This window comes from Chelon labrosus (assembly GCF_963514085.1).
Source record: "Chelon labrosus genome assembly, chromosome: 7".
NCBI lineage: Eukaryota > Metazoa > Chordata > Actinopteri > Mugiliformes > Mugilidae > Chelon > Chelon labrosus.
Genome location: NC_140343.1, coordinates 8,782,901 through 8,801,103, shown reverse-complemented (window position 1 = coordinate 8,801,103; position 18,203 = coordinate 8,782,901). Strand labels below are relative to the sequence as shown.

The window sequence follows — 18,203 nt, the reverse complement described above, 5'->3', positions numbered from 1 at the left end:
GGTTCAAATCCCAGCTCAGATAGGTGGGAGTGGATTCAGCGCTTCTTCTAATCTTTAAATACTTGTTATTATTGGAGAGCAGATGAAGAAAATTTAGTTTTCTTCTGGTATTAAAAACTGTTTATGTCTGCTTCTCCGGAAAGCCGAACTTCCGAAAGTGGTGTAAAATAGTTCGGTTGGAGCTCAGGGAGCAGCTCGTGTTCGCTGTGACCGCATTACAATAATATAATCATGTTCAGTTCAGTTCTTAAAGGGTTTCTAATTAACTTGAGTCCATCACCTTCACCACAGCCGATTCATAACATTCTTTGTTCTCGGCTGATTTTGATCTTGAGCCGTAGCCACTGCGGCACAATAAGACCCGACAACTCATCCACCCATTTTTAATTCCCCCTCCTGTTTCACAAAGAGAGACTACGCCCCCACCTCGATGAAGAATTCACCCAGTGACGGCTACGAGTGGGGCTGATTAAATCTGCACTTGTCCTCCTTGCTGTCAACAAGCACGGCTGGCATCGTCTGCCGGGACCCAGCTCATGCGAGGCTATGACGGAAAAGTGCCACAAGCTGTGTTCAAAGGAACATACCTCCATCTTGGATATCAAACATTTGGCAGTGGACCCAGTGCGAGTAACCCAATGAGCGATCGCCAGTAGAAGGAGAAACGCTGACCCTGCGGGTAACATAGCTAATCTCTAAAAAAAGCTGGTTATCCTGAGCTCTTTTATGGGCTTTAGACGCATGTAGTATTTTAGGATACACATTTCATTTTTGTTATAGTCCTCCATGTAAAGTCAGTGACTGAAGCACATCATAGCAAATCTACTAATAGCAATAGCAAGCTAGACTCTTTGCTAATGCTAGCAGTGAATCCCACCAGTTTCCCATTTACTTTATGTAAATGTAACTGTACACCGATCAGACATAACATTATGACCACCTTCCTAATATTGTGTCGGTCTCTCTTGTGCCAGTTGTGACTCATCAGAGAATGGACACGGGCCTTCTGAGGGTTTCCTATGGGTTGAGGGGAGGGGCCTCTGTGGATCATCCCACAGATACTTGATCAGTTTGGGATCTAGCGATTTTGGAGGCCAGGTCAACACCTTGTGCTGTTCTTCATGTTTTTTTGAGTTGTGCTGCCATCAAGGAGTGTCACCACTATGGGGTGGGGGTGCCTGGTCTGGTCTAGGTGGGTGCTACATGTCTAAGTAACATCCACATGAATGCCACGTCCTAAAGTTTCCCAGCAGAACATCACAAGATGGTCAATATTATTTACTTCTCCTGTCAGTGGTTGTAATATTGTGGCTAATCGGTGTATACTTTATGTAAAGAGTGTTCAAAACATAAATGAAAAAGTAACAGATAGCCAGCCAAACTCAATATCTTATATCAGTGTATTATAAGCCAATAAATTAAGGAATATCCTTTTTTTCTCAGCACCAACAAGCTTCACTTTGACTGAAAATCTCCTCAGGCCGATCTGTAATAATCCTCCGGTTCTTTTGTGTAAGCAGCATGCTACTATGACTATTACTCATAATTATCTTCGTTGTTTAGTGACGTCCAGCAGCTGTTAGACAGCATCACGTGTTTCGGCAAATGCGTCAAAATGCAACACCTGTTGTTCAGAGAGAAAGTGGCTGCGGTAATTCAGCGAAGGGAGGCGGTCGGGGAGAATGGACCGGTCAGCATTACCACGACCGTTGCATAACCTTGACCGCGCGTTGACCATTGTTAGCATAGATGTTTAAAGTGCCTGTGTAGTAAACAGGGGAGTAAACAGCTGTGCTTTTATTTTGGGAGCTGTAGGGCGGGGGTTAGAGCGGCGGCTTTGGCGCCTTGAGCAAGGACCTGAAACACCTCAAACTGCCCCCCAAATGTGCTCACTTGGACGGGTTAAATGCAGAGAACTAATTTCTTGTATGTCTTGTAATATTTTTTTAAAAAGGACTTACTTTAAAGACCTAAATCTGTCATGGTGTTGAATTTTGAATATTTTCTGTGATCCTGTTTGGTTTTCCTCGTGTTTCCTGGTTTTATTTTGTGAAGTTCTTCCTTGGTGTTTCTTGTCTTGTTTTACTTCCTGTGTTTTCCCCTCTTTAATTGTTGGATTGGTTTCTCCTGGTGTCCGCCGCCCTCATTAGTTTCACCTGTGTCTGGTTTTGCCCAAGAATATAAAGGCCTGCCTTAGGTTTGTAGCTGTCATGTTACCCAGTTTGTCTTACCGTGCATTTCGTCTTGTTTCTCATCTTCCTCAGGTCTCATCTTGGTTTTGGTCCTCACCTGTTTTTGAATTTTACTGTTTTAAAGTTTTTACTTTGAGTTCCTACTCCTGCCTTCCCCTAGTGTCTTCTGTTTGGATCCTACTTCACCAGAAACTGTGACGACAAAATCTAACATTTACCATAGAAATATCAATTTCTTTTCAGCTCCATATTCTTCATAATTTTCAGCAAAGTAATCTACATAGTCATTTAGGTTGGAGGGCTTAGATTATATTTCGAGAAACTTTGTTAGTCACATGGAAACTGTTGCTTGTGTGAAGGTCTCTTTTTTTTTTTTTTTTTTCTCCTTGTGGGAATGCAAAAATCTGAACAAATCTGCCTAAAAAATTCTGGAAAGTAAAACTGTTCTCCCTATTTTGGGTGTTATACTCTGGAGTGCTTCGTGTCCCTGTGCTCCAGGGACTCCCCGTCTTCTTAAATACAAGCGAGCAGATATCAGGCACCCCCAGCCTGAGACAAAGCACATGTGCAAGTGCGCTCACATCGCTTCGGGCGCGTGCTTTCCGTCCTTTTGTGTTGCCAATCTCTGTTGGCCTCCCTGTGGCTGTTTCCACTGTTCCCCTCCAGCTAATGTTTTGTCATTTGATGCGGTGACATTATGTGAATTAGCCTGTGGTGGAGGCTGCCTTGTGGTAGTGATTCATCACCTGTTTGGCAGAGGTGACTGCATGAACGACCGAGCGAGCAGTCACCGGTGTGACGTGCAGAGCGAGCATCTGGTATAGGGGGTTAATTGAGGGCGATTAAGGTGATTAATAGCTTTGTTTGAAGTGAAAACACAAGACAGACTAGCTTGTGTTACAGGGCAAATATTTTGGGGGGAAAATCCATCAGTGGCAAGGGTGCAGAATGGCTGGAGAGGGTAGCAGTCAGGTGTGTGTGTGTGTGCATCTAGGATATTTAGGCTCGCGGCTTAATGGCAGTACAAAAAAAGACAGAGTGCACATTTGTGTAAGTGTTGGACTTGGGAGCCGGCTGTGTGTGGAAGGAAATAGAGACATAGACGCGTGTGATCATTGAGTGGGGAAAGCGTAATATTGACATGAAGCTGGCTGGCAAAAATAAAAAATAAACTGTTGCTCTGTTCCTATTATTGTGTGAGAGAGAGGCATTATGCGGTTGTAAATGTGTGTGTGTGACTTAAGAAAGACCTGCTCAAACACACTTCACTTGAACTGTGGCTGTGGAAATCCGCGATTTCTCCTCCACAAGATGCGTGCTCTCCCTCGCACCCGACACCGCCGCCATGGAAATCTTGTTACTCTGCAACAGGAAGCAATTCCACTCAAGTGGATTGAGAAATGGCTGCATTTTCCGCAGGCACTGGGGTTTTGAACAGGCAGCGCTCCAGCAACAGAAAGGAGACGCTAAGGTTTTGTCTTGCAGCAGTGTTGATTTACTGCTCTAATTTTTGCTCTAAAATTTTTGACACAAAGAAAGAAGAAGAATTTGTTAAGATTTGCACAAACACAGGCACACAGGAGTCAAGACACTTTCAGTTTCATCTCGGGGAGAAAAGCCAAAAGACAAAGGGCTGTTGTTAAAAAATTCACAATTTAAAAGGTACTTCAGTTTAGCTTTGAATGATTTATAAGAGATACAGTGTTCGCAGTAAAGCAAAATGCCAGCTTGTGTCTGGGTTCAGCATTTCCCAAAGTAATAAGAGCTCCACACCTCCGCTTTGTAATGACACAAACTTTACGTGTGTGCCAAGATTTAAAACACCCGAAAGACGTCATCTAGGTTATTTTTTTGCAAATCAGAAAGCTCTCTTTTTATTCTTTAGTGGCACATACTGTAGTTTGCTCCACTCTGAAAGAGCTGCAACAGAAGAACTTGTTATATATCTTGCTTGTTACTCATGTTTATCAGTGTGTAACTGCTCCTTAAATGTTTTAATTTAACATTTCATCCAGGATTTGAAGATTTATGGGATCTTGTATTCCGCATCTTGTATTCCACCTGTTCCCTTCTTTGAATTACTCCCCCTTAAACCGAACCCTATTTAGGAGAGCTGTTCATTAAACTTAGATACATGATTCATGGCATCATGTGAGGAAAAAGTGGGCGGGTCACTGGACCAGAGAGAGATACAAATTGGATAGCCTTAAAAATATAGCTGGGTGCAGTCATGCACTCCGAGAGTACAAGGAACAATCTCTGCCGTCTCCTCCATCAGCCCTCACCGCCATTTGTCATATGTACAGCGGGCTCACAATACGCCCCCCTCTAGTACTTACTCCGTTTATTCCTGTGCTTCAGAATGCAGGAGTAATAATGTTATGTAAATTGAGTAAGGTCAGTCTAGTGCAGCATGGGGCTGTACATTTCCAACATAACCGCAGTTAAAGCTGTAGTGCGGAACTTTTTTTCTGCTTTTTTCTTTTTCTGGACTGTCAATGGCTCAGCCCATGGAATAAGAGCAAGCCAACCCAGGGGTGTCAAAGTCGTTTTATTTCGGGGGCCACATACATCCCAATTTGATCTCAAGCGGGCCGGACCAGTAACATTATAGCATAATAACCTATAAGTGATGACAGCTCCAGATTTTTTTCCATTTGTTTTAGTTCATAGAAGAACAATTAAATTAGGAGAATGTTTACATTTAATAAGCTATCCTTCAAGAAAATTTAATTTCTTAAGAAAAATAAGTGCAGTTTAGACACATTGTAGTCTGCTGTTTAATCCTGGGTCTCAGTGTTGTGTTCTGTCTGCTTCTCTTCCTAAAACGATGGACAAGTTAGGGATAGCAGTTATTTTCATTAAAAAATTGCAGTCTTCTATGTAATTTTCGCACTTTGCAAGTTCATGCTGCGGGCCAGATTAGACCCTCTGGCCTAGTCTGTGCATTTTGTCCCACGGTTCCGTATGTTTGACACCTGTGAGCTAACCCAAGACGGCGACTTAGAGAAACGCATGCAAAGATAGCAAATGGCAGGTTGGATGCAGATGTTTCCTTGCAGCTCTTTGACAGGTTGGTGTTTTGTAAAATAGTGACTAGAGTTTGACCTGGTTGAGCAGACATCCCATGAACTGAGGCTATGATCCTCACGGCAGGGTGCAGGCTGGAACCGGAGCTGCGCCCCTTTGCTGTGTTTCATCCCCTCTCTCTTATCACAACACTTCCTGTGTCTCGCCACTACATCAAAATAAGGTATAAAAGCACAAAAAAATCCTGCTTCCTGCTCAACCTTAACACTTGGTTACTAGTGCACTGCCGCAGGGACGTCACTTATGCTTATTAGTTTAATCAGCATTGATTGAATGTAGTAGACATTCATTTGTAAAAGTCTTCATCTGTAGCTTCAACTCAAAATATTCTTAAATATAGTACTAAAACAAATGGGAAACTAGTGAAGAGTCATCAAATCCGCCATCCTTCAAATCATTTTTCTGTATCTTCTATGCAATTTCGTTTTCTTAATTATTACAGGGGAAGAAAATGTCTGGGAGCACAAAATGTGCCGTATTTGGATAAAAGGGAGCAAAGAGAGGTAGGGACCGGGATCGATCAAGGTCATCCGTCAACAGCAGGACGCACATCTCAGTTCAGGAAAGTCTTTCATTTCATAACACTTCATAATGTAGCAAGGGAGCAGAGGAAGGAAGACAGACACGGGGATCATCAGATCCACCACCAGTCAAAACACCAACCCCGAAATAGACGCTTTGTTCCCTATAAATGGCTTTAACACACGCTGAAACTTGAGATGTATAATAACATCTCTTAACCAACTCTATTTATATTGTAAAAGCTATTAGGCTAAATTGTATGCCATTCATTTTCCCCTCTCTGTTTTTAATCTCTTTGCTTGGACACATTCACAGTCAAAGGGTTTGGATAATTTCCCTTGACAAAAAGGGAAAGTAAAATGATTTAAAGCATGTTGCTGATGTTGGCAGGTTGAATCACAGTTATGGGTTACAGCGAGGTTTCCTGCTATCATGCCATCTTAACCTGACACGTTTCCTTGAGCGCCCGCCGCTCCCTCCCGGCGCTCTGCCTGTGCCAGCTGTTATTCTTAAAGGTCTGTGAACTTTACATCTAAACACAGTTTTATATGTCATTAAACTCCACTATCCTCCTCCTCATACGCCTCAGGGATAATCAATCACTTGCAAAGGGGGTGCCAATATGTTAGCATACTTGGGGGGGCGTGCGGATCAGGTCATGAATAACATCGGGGGAGGGATAGAATGTCAGAATGTGGTCAGCGGGATTGTTTCATTTTTGGGTTTGCGGATTTTTGTATAGAATAAAATGTGATCCAAGCTGGATAAACACCGATTTAATGGTGGGGCAGTCGGAGTTGTTTTTGCATTGATGTTATTGCTGCCACCCTTGGTCTATTAAGTTCTTGAACTTGCCGGGGCATGCGCTGGTTTTCGCTTATAAAGGCGTTTGCTCCGAGGACGGGTCAGGGAGCTGTGAAGGTTGTGCTAAAGCTGATCACAGCTAGAAGCCTTCTAACGTCTCCGAGGAAAGTGCTGACATTCATAACCTGCATATTTATATGCTAAATATTAAGATGTGATGAATGAGATTAACGCACCGTTCCCCTCTCCTCGTTGCGCCGTTTGCGTCCACATCTGCAAAAGCACCTTGTTCACTACACCGAGGGAAAGGGATAACTGAGAAGAAAGGGGTGAACAGATGAGAATGTGCAGGAGGTGCATGGAAAGATCAATCGCATCAACATTAAAACACAGAAAATTTTGATATGCTGGAATATTGTCAAGCTACGATAAATGCTTTGCTTTGATTGGACATTCAGAAAGATGATGATTAAAAAGTACACCGTTAATTTTTCGCTATGGTTACACAGGTTTCTGCAGGGCGGTAGCTTCAACACTTCTTCAGTACTATAATGTTCTTTGGAGAGACAGACAGTGAGCGGCGGAGAGGTGAGAGAAAGTGTGGTCTTGTGGTCTTCTTTGGTTTCTAATATTGCCGAGGTAGTTCTTCAGCAGCCAAGCGGCACCATGTGATGGTAACCGGATCGCCACACAGCTGCAGACGTGGGCACCCTCAGTCGTCCCCAAGGCCGCTGGAATAGCGACAGAGCAGCTCTGCACACATGCAAGCACATAAATACTGTGCACAGACACACACACAGAGACACACACACACACCAAGTCTATGGAAAATCCCAAATAGTACAGGATGGGGGTAAGTGGGGAGGTGCGGGAGAGAACTCTACACTGCCTGTTTCAAAGATGTTTTTAAAGCTGTGAAATTTCTAGTCCAACCACTGCAGGCTCAGTTACACACAGGGCTGTCTTTTAAACTGAGAGCCTCTATGTTTGTTCTTCTGTTAAATGAAGGGTGGCCGGTGGTCAGACGGGAACCCAACTACAGTCAATTAGGAATGTCTCTGTCAGAGGGCAGACCAGACTCTTGTTCTCTATTAAAGTCTTGTTGTTTCTATTAACTCTGACGGCCACGGCTGCGAATTTATGGAACAACTCTGACAGATAGCGACTACGCCACCTCAAGGTTGATGGACAAGGTCTAACTGTGACTCACTTGTCTCATTCTTAAGAATAAAGCAACTGTACAGAATAAACACTGAACAGAGGGCCTGAATAGTGTCAAACATTCGATCTTTGATTATGGGAGTTATGGGAAGATCGAAACCACTCTCACGCTGTGTTAAATAAGAAGCGACTGCCAGGACGAACTGACATAAAATAATTAGCTTTCCTGTGTTTGGACCAAAAACTTGCATTTAAACGCACTGCAAAGACTACAACCAATGTCCAGCTGGCACGTGCGCATGGACTGCACCTGCATGAAAGGACATAACTCCTCCCACCAGCAGGTGGCAGTAGTCTCCATTTGTCATTCAAAAGGTGAAACAATAAGAGCTAGGACTGGCTAGGAGGCTAGGAAGGACTACGAACTGTCATACAGAGCTGGCCTCTTTTGACTCAGTTTGTCGTTTGCTTCCTTTGGTCACATCGGTTTCTCCTGTGCACTGGTTCGCTAAGCTTCTTGTGTCACATGGTCTTGATGTGTCACTGCCTTTTTATGGGTAACAAGGTTCTATTTGTTCATCCTGATATCACCAACCAGCATATGATTGACACACAAGTCATGGCGCATACTATTAGAACACATTTTGTGATTTGGGCATATTATTATGAGCCATGTAATCTTGATGAAGGACATCCTAACCCTAACCCTAACCCTAACCATCTCTTGCAGGAAGCTAAAATTTCCCCGGAAATGGTGTGCAAGTCATACACACTTTTATAAAATCCCAAAATATCTGTATTTGTGGAAAATAGTCTTTAACACAGCTTGGCATGCAGTGCACAAACCTTGCCCGCACGGTGCAGACAGATTTAAGTAGGTTATCTGGTGGTTTGATCTATTGAGCGTGTCTTGTTTGTCTGTGAGTCCATTCATCCCTCATAAGGTCATATCTGCCGCTCTGACACTCTCAGAGACCATAGATCTCCCCACTGTGGTCCAGACTTTAAAGAATTACACAGATTTGTTCTCTGATGATGAAAATATATCAAACTTCTCTGTCAAATTTGGGCAAACCTTGATGAATGATTCTTGGCACTGTTTTCTAGAGTCTAAATGGATTACTCCACTGGCTGGAGGGATAGCTGTGATTAAAAGGCTGGCTTGCCAAACTCTTAAAAGCTGTACACCAGTCATTGTTTTGTTGAATAGGCGAAGGCACATCTAGCCGAGCATTAGTCATTCCTAAACAACAGTTGTCTTTGTCATATATTTATCCTGTCAGTAATTTTTTAGATGTCATTGCCACGCATCAAAATGATTGTGTGCTAACTCATGTAATGTTGCACCGAGGATGCTTTTAATACGGGCCTGTATCCGCAAATCAAAGCAATACTGCAGCACCCACGTCTCAAACACCTACACACACACACAGAAGCGTAATATAATCCTACACCAGTATCTCTGAGTCAGGCTTGGCTACCAAACTCCAGAGAGCATGCAGGGCTGTTGCAGGGCAGGGTGGAACAGGAGCACTTCCAAAGAGCATGGCGAGTTGGCACAGAGATCAAATGCTCGGCCCTGAACCATGATACTCCATGTTTCATGATACTTGGGCGAAATAAATAGAGGGAATACTACTTAGAGATCAGTTACTGTACAGTCAGCTAATACAGGACTGAAGCTGTTTCAATATTTGTGTCAGTGGGTATTACTTTTAACGCTTCTACAAAGCTCATGTTTGTGTTTTGATAAAGGGTGTATGGTTGGAATAGAAGTGATCAAATCTGCCCAGCCATGAGTAACCAAATATACCCAAGGCAGCAATTGCTTTTCTGAGCTCCTCGCATGAAAAGCTAAACCTAAACTTTACACGTCAATGTTCTTTGTCTTTAGAAGTCAAAACAGTCTTTAGGTCATCAGGCCGACAACTGAACCACACACAAACCAAGACAATCATCAGTGTAATCATTTCTATTTATGACCCCTCTGTACCACAAGGATGAACCTTATCCCCAAAGACCTGTTGTTAAAACTATGAAGGACCTTAGTTGATCAATTATTGGTATTCAGTCTGGGATCTCTAGAAACACTGGATGCCTGAGACACACCCATGTGGGCATCTGCACCGCTGTTTCCCACACTACTGGCACTTGTCGGACATCTGTTCGCTTTTCAGCCAATTGAGCTTGTTGAACTGGCAGTGGTGCGCATAGATGTGACAGCTCAAACTAATTGACAAAGGTCAAAAGGGCACGCATCACATCTGAACATTCAAATACACTAATATTTGCACTGATCAGTCATAACATTACGACCACCTGCCCAATACTGTCTAGGTCTCCCTTGTGTCTCCAAAACGGTTGTGACTCATCAGAGAATGAACATGGGTCTTCTGAGGGTGTCCTGTGGTGTCTGGTAACAGAATGTTGTTAGTGGGGGTCTTTGGGTTCTATGGGTTGATGGGAGGGGCCTCTTTGGATCAGGCTTGTTCCAGTGCATCTGACAGATACTTGGATCAGTTTGAGATCTAGTGAATTTGGAGGTCAGGTCAACACCTCGTGTTTTTTTTCATGTTTTGTTGAGTTGTTCCTAAAGTTTCACAGTAGAACATTGAATTCACAAGATGATCGGTGTATTTTCACAATGACTTCAATGATCTGCATGATTCAGAACCAGGCAGCTCTGTACAATGGGTTATAAATCTTCTATAGGGGAGGCTATGAAGCTCTTCTGGCTTCCTAGCCTCCTAGCTAGTCCTAACTCTTTACGGAGAACCATTTTTTCTCTTCTGCAGGACCCAAAATAAACATGCTAGTTGGCCGTTCGTGTCTGGACAAAAAAAGTTACACTTGGACACACCACTAATATAACAGCAAACGACACATTCAGTCTTTGTCGCTGGTGGTTCCTTGAAGTCACTGGGTGTGTCTGGACCTTAACAACAAATGACTATAAAGTAAACACTTTATAAGTAAGCAGTTTTCATCGGCAAAATATCAGTGGAATTTTGCTTTTGTCATTTTAATATGATAAAATATAGCTATGTTATACAAGTTCAGTCATTTTTGGCATAACAACAAGGTCATTTTTAAAAACCCTTCAAAAGCAGGAACGCGTTTTTTTTTTCCTGTTCAAACTCAGGTGCAGCCTGGAGAGTTATTTCCCCCCATCGAAAGATCCCATAACAACACCATTAAATTCAGACAGTGTGTCTCCTAGAAGTGCCTGGGGAAATGACCTTGCCACACCAAGACATATGCTTTTAGTCCACTCTCATTCTGTTATGAGGAGAGCTGGCAGGACGATCAAAGGCTTTCCACTGAACCCTGATACTAAATGTTGCTGATGATCTGTCCGAGGGGAGAGCTAACTAATCATAGCAAACAAGTAGAGAGCCCAGGCTGTGTCAGTCAGGTCTTGAAGTGAGCTCTGTGGAAAAACTCCCTTGAATGAGAATTGACCTTCCCTTCACGTCTGCTTGTGCACACACAGCTAGGGTAAACACTGAAAGGAGGTGAAGGAAATGAAGCCAATAGGAGAAAAAAAAGAGATCATTTTGATAGTTCTGTACTGCAGCTGTGGTGTGAAGGCTTTCCTGCTAGGCCAGGAACAGGCTTATGGTGGTGTGGGTAGAGACTACAATGCTTGGTTATGTATGAAAGGAAAAAAGGGTATACCTCAGAGTTTGAAATAACAGGGTGGAGGTGTACTGGAAGATTTTGGAGGATCATTGAACACATCTTCTTTTTTTCTCTGTCTGTCCTGTCAGTACTGCTGCTGATTGAGTCCACTAGATGAAAACATTAATATCAAGAGTTACAGGGAAACGCCAAAGCAAAGCTTTTCTACCCTGAACAGAGTGAAATCAATCTGGCTGAAATGGAAATGAGGCACAACGAAAGAATGAAGAGCAGACGCGCCAGAGGTGGGCGACAAAAGGCAAGAGGGCGGGGATTAAGGAGACTGGTCGGGGCTGTTACAGATTCAAAAACATGTTTCAACCTGTTGAAACTGCTTTGTCAGCAAACTGGCATGAATCCAAAAAGCCCCCCAACACTTTCTCTCTCCCCTCTTTCCTCCCCCGGACCACAAAGGAAAATGTTGGCAATTGCGGATCGAAGCAAACCCATCCATACAGCGCAGAGCAATAAAGCTAATCTGTCTGTCCATGGCAACGTCCTAACAAGAACAGTGGAACGTGAATGGCATTTCAGAGCAGGGTCGCTATCAATTAAGCCCCAACGCACCTCGTAAAAGGACACTCCACAATGAAACACGGGGGGAAATGGATGAATTAGCTTTTCCCCAGTTTTGCTGCAGGAGGAGAGGCTGATTTATATTCCCTGTGTTGTTCCTCACAGAAGTCATTATCACCCCTCTGTGATTGATGCTTATCTTTTTATCATCACAGTGAAAATGTGAAATTCGTGCATCTGCGCAAGGATCGGGTTTTAATAAAATTGACACAGATAATGTGCAATAAAACACAAAGGCATACACGCTCATCTCTTGCAAAAACTTCATCTTCCTCTGTGCCAATCTCCCGTCCCCTGTCTGTCTGTCTGCCTGCCTGTCTGTCTGCCCGTGAATAGACAGAGAGACAGGCGTTCTGATATGCTGGTAGACACTCGCAAACAAAGACTCGGCGCTATCGCCTCGGTGTTGACGCCACAAGGTCCAGAGCTGTCAAAAGTATCTGACCTCCATCTCTGAGAGATTACAGAGCAGAACAAAAAAAACTAGAGGGGAGAAAAAGTAAAAAAAAAAAAAAAATGGATATAGATCAAATGCGTGTTCAAACAAACTCGGCTGGCGTCAGGCTCAGCCTACAATAAAGAACAATGTCGCCTAGGCAACACTGGCACCCTTCTGTTGGTGAATATTTCCCCTCTCCCCTCAGTCTGTAGGTGTGATGAAATGATAGGGTATGAAATATTAAACAGTGTGTCATATGAGCAGTGGGTTTTAGATCATAAAGGCATAATGACAGTCTGACAAAATGCCTTACATGTGGGGAACAACAAAGCTCGTGAAATGCCAATAAATAATGAACGCACACTTCTCACTTGGTAAAAAGGGAGCGAACCGCTGCAGAGAAAGCTAGACTCAGAAAGGAACGTCGGGTGCAGAAAGAACCGACAGCCGAGCCTTCTGATTAGTTTGAAGAGTTTTCTGAACAGCACCTGGTTTTGACACCGTGGCACCTGAGAGCAGAGCCGAGATCAGTCACCCACATCTAGACTTTGATTTAAAAAAAATCAAAGCATTAAGTAAGGAATGGGCGTGAGTTCAAACGCTGTTTGAGTTTTTCATCAACTTTGTTTTCAGGGTTGTTCTGTACATTTCTTCGACAGGGAGAGAGAATAAAATATGACTGACGAAACAGGGTCAAAGCGGTTCAGTATATTTTTATCGCACTCCTTACAGAGAAGGATTAAAAAAAAAGGAATAACTATTTAAAATTTTGCATCGTACAAAATATGGTCAACGCAGGCAAGTACATAAAAAAAATATGGGATTGAAGTACATATGTGTATAATAATATATAAAATATCGTAAAATATATTTTCATGAAAATAAAAAATACAGTTTTATTTTCTGGAAACTGTTTTTAAATATTTCCACTTTAAAGAAGAAGTGTTTCCTGTAAAGTAGAATTTTTTTATATTTATACCCACGGATTCAGTTCCTTACATAACAAAGTGCACTCGGTTTCCCATTTGCCTGTCAGGCCCTCAGCAGAGCCTCCACAGAGAAAGGTAATGGCCTCACAGTGGGCGTCCTGACTGAACTGCCATGAGGGTTCTTGACAGAGTCGACGTGAGGACCTGCCTGTGAAGCAGGAGTGTCTGAGCTCCAGCCCTTAGCTGTCAGAGGCCTGAGTTCAAAAGTCCTGCTGGGTGAACTGATGTCCGCTCCACCATGACCTGATCCAGAAATAGAGTGCGTGACCAATGAAGGGTCCATTATTTCTGCTCTTTTTGAAGGTGATTTAACAATGTCAACACATGGCATGGTGTTGTCAGGATACCTGAGTCTTTGTTGTGATGGTAGGTCAATTAATTCTGGTTGGTTGTTCTTCTCATGATCTTTCCATCTATTTTGCTCCTCTTTATCCTCCCTGCTTTCCCCTGAGCTTTGGCATGACAAAAAGTCATTATAGTCATCTCCTGTGGAGGTGGAGGACCTGTTCCTTAGGTGGAAGAACTGATAAAACTGAAAGTCGCACTCATAAAGAGGCTTGTATTTATACACAGGCACATAGCTGGAAGCCCCTGCAGCGGTGAGGTCCTTGCTAGGAGGGCAGCAGTGCAGTCCTGGCGAGATGGTCATGGCTGGAGGGTGAAGCACGGGGATGAGGGCCGAGGGCGAAAAAGAAAAATCATTCTGAAACTCTCTCTGTCTCAGCTCGTGCTCCATCATCACGTTCTCCAGCTCCTTGTCCGCGAACGCTCGTCTCTTCCTCATCCGGGCGCTGATCGAGGGGCACGCGAAGTGCGTTGGATCGCGCTGTGCCTGCTTCGACCAGCAGGAGGCATCGTCCTCTGGAGGCACGGCTGATTTTAATCCTGAACGTTGGAGCAGAGAAATGTGTTGCAGTCATACATTAATTTATCAAATCAATTTATGGATAATGACGTTGTTCCAGCCAATTAATTGCCGTGTTTATTCCTGCGTACTTTGCTGCTTATTATTTTAATCATGCAGTTGGTTAGCGGTGTCATTTCTACTTTACGGAGAGCACAGGGAAACTGAGAAGGCTATAAAGAAGACAAAGCCTTTTGCAGGATTTGACTCCAAGCCAGGAGGTAATAATACACACTATGTATTACAGTAATGGCCTGTTGTTGTGAAACAAGGAAGTCACAGTGTGGCGGTTTGTGTAGATAAATGAAGTGTGTCTACAAGAAGGAGAAGGCCCGATGAATACCGTATTAATTACCATGTTTGTACATTTAGACAAAGTAGCGGCACACGATGTCACATTGTGGGGACAAACAATGCATTTATTCACTGTCACTGTGGGGACTAATAGGCACTATGGGGACAGGGTTGGTCAAAAGGTTGCGGTACATATTGTGGTTATAGCTAAGGTATCCATGAAGGAAATGAATGTCCTCGACAATATCCTGGCTGCAAAAAAATGTACTTCTGGTATGTGAATACAAGCCCTTCACAATTGAAAATAACAATTTAGCATGCACTGAATCACTATGGCGCTTATTTTCTTATTTGTTATCTTGCACCAGTTTTGATGAATATCAAACATAAAAAGGAAGAGAACAAATGTAAAGTTTGTCTTTAAATCTACAGAGGAAAAAATGCACTTTTTATCACAGCCTGGGAGTAACGAGATAAGTTAGTGAGAAAGGAGGTGTTAATTAAACTTTACCCTGCAGGATGCTCTTAGCCACGATGCTCGACTCGCCTGCTCTGGTGTAACACTGATACGCTGTCCTCCGCAAAGGAGCTGCACACCTGACCCCCCTCTTACCCTGAGAGAAGCGAATGAGCAGGAATTAGACATTTGGACATAATTACATTATACCGAGACAGTACCCAAAGGGTAATTAAAGGGAACGCATACATAATGTAAGAGGCAGAAAGGGTTCTTTGATATTCTAAGATTTCAGAAAGACAGATATTTGACTATTTAGAATTTTTGGTACTGCAGGAATATAGCCAGGTCTTTTTCTAAAGAGGAGCAGCTAACTGGCCTGTTGAGTTCTACACTTGCTATTTTACTAAATATATTTTTAAAAATACATTTTAATTAAATATACAGTATAAAACATTTTACACATATTAGTCCAATGAACATCTTAATGATATGCATATATAGATTAAATAAATCTATAAATATGTATTATTAATTAGTGTGACTTTATTTTCTTGTCCGAATGTAATTTGTTCTGTTTTCCCTACAAGAAATATTCAAAATAATAAGATTTTATTTAAATAAAGGAAGCTACTCTGTGCAGCTCCACGCTTACATTCATTAGCAACATAACGGCAAAGCACCCTACTATAGCATAACTAGTGAAACATTGCTTAAATTTGATCTAATTAAAAAAGAAAAGGTCTAATTTTGTGAATAAACACAGACTGTCTCATATAGTTCAGGACATTTACTGAGGTTTAAATATTATACCTCTCACTCACAGCATATACAGCTAAATGGCCTTGTCAGAATGTGTAACACATAAATGTATTTGCTGAAAACTTGGATAATAATCTTCACAAGTACAAATCCTTTGAATTCATGTAGCCAAATTTGTGTTTTCATCTATAAAAGAAGATGCAGATTTGTTGAAACATGTCTTTTGACCCTCTGTCTCATTTTTCTATTTTTTTCTATGGCCACAGGGGATAAAAATAATTAATTTTTTCCTTTAGTTACTTTATTTTCCTCCACACTTTAACCTGTGATATTGCTCTTCCCACTGTGTGTTGTTTGTCCATTTGCTCCCTACTAATCACCCTCCGGAGGCCACGGTTCACCCATCTGCTCTCTCCCTCATTTCTCCTTCACTGACCTGGCCTTGCGCTCTCCTCACCTCCGCAGCCTGCTGCCGCCTGAGCGCGACCTGCGCTGCCATGACGCGCTGCCGCTCCACCACCAGCAGGCAGCAGGCACAGCGACAGTCCCTCCAGCGGCAGAAGCGTTTGTGGCCTTTCAAACACGAGACGACGCCGTGGTTTCGACAGCGGGCGCATTTGGGGCTCCGAGTCATCTTGCGCTGTCTCTGCTGCGGGCTGTCCGGAGACAGGGCCGCTTTCGTGATCCCTCCTCGGTCCCCTGGGCAGCCGCGCTGACCGGAGCATCCGTCAGGACTTGTCACGTCAAAAACTTCTTCGGATTTTACATCAAGTTTTGCTGTGGTCTCCAGCTGCAGGCCTCCTTCCAGCTGAGCGGACATTTATGACTAATAGGAATCTTTGAGTCCGTGGCAATCTGTGTTGGTGCTAAGCAGACTTCAGCACTAAAGAGATAAAACTAATTCAAGGTGGTTTAAATAAGAATCTTTTCTAAAAATGTCATTTTGAATCCCGAGAGAATCAGTTACTGTTTTACGCACGCGTTTAAATATAAGTAAAACTATTTTATTTTAGCACCTTGAGCTTTAACACATTATCCTAACTCAAATACACCATCTTCCATCACAGAGAAACTAAATTGACCGACTAAGGCATCCCTGCTGTTATAGACTCTGTGCGCAAATCGTTACAGAAAACGAATTCACCAGCCCGTGAGGTTAGAGTCCAGACTTCTGCTGCTGCTGCTACCGCTGCATGTCAGTGTTTTCAGGGTGGAAACTTTGCAGCCTACCGCCAGACGTTTGAAATGTTAAGCCTCTCTCAGCTGCTCTCTGACGCTGTTTCCAAGAAGGTGCGGATGGCAGACCGGGCCACAATGCCGAGCTCCTGGCGCGGGACCCATGAGCAAAGATTTGGGGAAGCCCGATTACAGGAAAAAAGCAACTCCCTCTCCATATAAACCCCCGTACCTGCGCTGCCCTGCCCACCTTCGAGGTTGCTCTCATCTTTCAAAGGAAATTTGGGACCTTGCTTGACAGTTGTCTCTAGTGTCGAGAGATCACAATCAATGTAAAGAAAATGTGATTTTAGCATTTAGAATAAATTCGTGAAGCCATTTACTGCAACTCATAAAAACAATTAATATAATAACAGGAGTGATTTACATAGAAGATCAGACGAGCTGAAGAGTTGACTCACTTTAAATTATTCAATGAGCTACGGAGCCCTTGAGGGCGCATATGTGTGAGCTGTATGTTTTACCAGATTTATACAATATGGAGTAATTACGCACGCCTCCAGGGAGAGTATGGCTGAGAGAGTGAGAGAGGAAGAATGAAATTATCATATTACCAGGGAGTTAATTCATAGTAACGTTAAATAATTCAGTGACTTAATGCCTCTCTTAGTGTTTTAGAAACACCATTTCTGGGTAAAAAAAAACCCCCTGAATAATCTAAAAAATATTAAAATGCGTCCCCATTCTGTAAGGGCTGTTTAGATAAGCGTTCTAACATTAGTTTACAAAGTGTGACTTTTTTATTTTTGCATATTTTAAAGTGTTAATATAACGTGAGGTCTATATTATGTTTTTTTTTTTGTTTGTTTTTTCTTATCATCGATGCTGTCATGAATACAGGCTGCTGTTCTTGCCCCTTGTCTGGCTTGTATGGTGCATGTTTGCTCACCTTCTCAGGAGCATGCGCCCCTAATGCTGATGCAGTGCTGGGTATGGAGAGATGAATACTTCACACGGTTCTCTGAGATGGTATGAAAAGTGTGCTCCCTGCTGGATCTGTTCAGTAATTGCACCCAGGGTAATTTATCCAGGGCATATCCAGACACGTATCCATTTGGTAACAAGGGACAGAGTCAGGTTTCCACGTTTTATACCA

General features: G+C 42.9%; 1 protein-coding gene across 1 annotated transcript; it reads right to left on the bottom strand.

Annotated features, from left to right (window-relative positions):
* Nucleotides 1-13,449: 13,449 nt before the first annotated feature.
* dmrt2b (doublesex and mab-3 related transcription factor 2b) lies at nt 13,450-16,693 on the bottom strand. Its single transcript, XM_084547640.1, has 3 exons — nt 16,308-16,693; nt 15,164-15,266; nt 13,450-14,339 (listed from the first exon to the last, which is right to left on the bottom strand). Exons 1-3 carry the CDS (start codon nt 16,689-16,691, stop codon nt 13,498-13,500), a joined length of 1,329 nt encoding a protein of 442 aa, XP_084403766.1. The 5' UTR covers nt 16,692-16,693; the 3' UTR covers nt 13,450-13,497.
* Between the last annotated feature and the right edge of the window lie 1,510 nt (nt 16,694-18,203).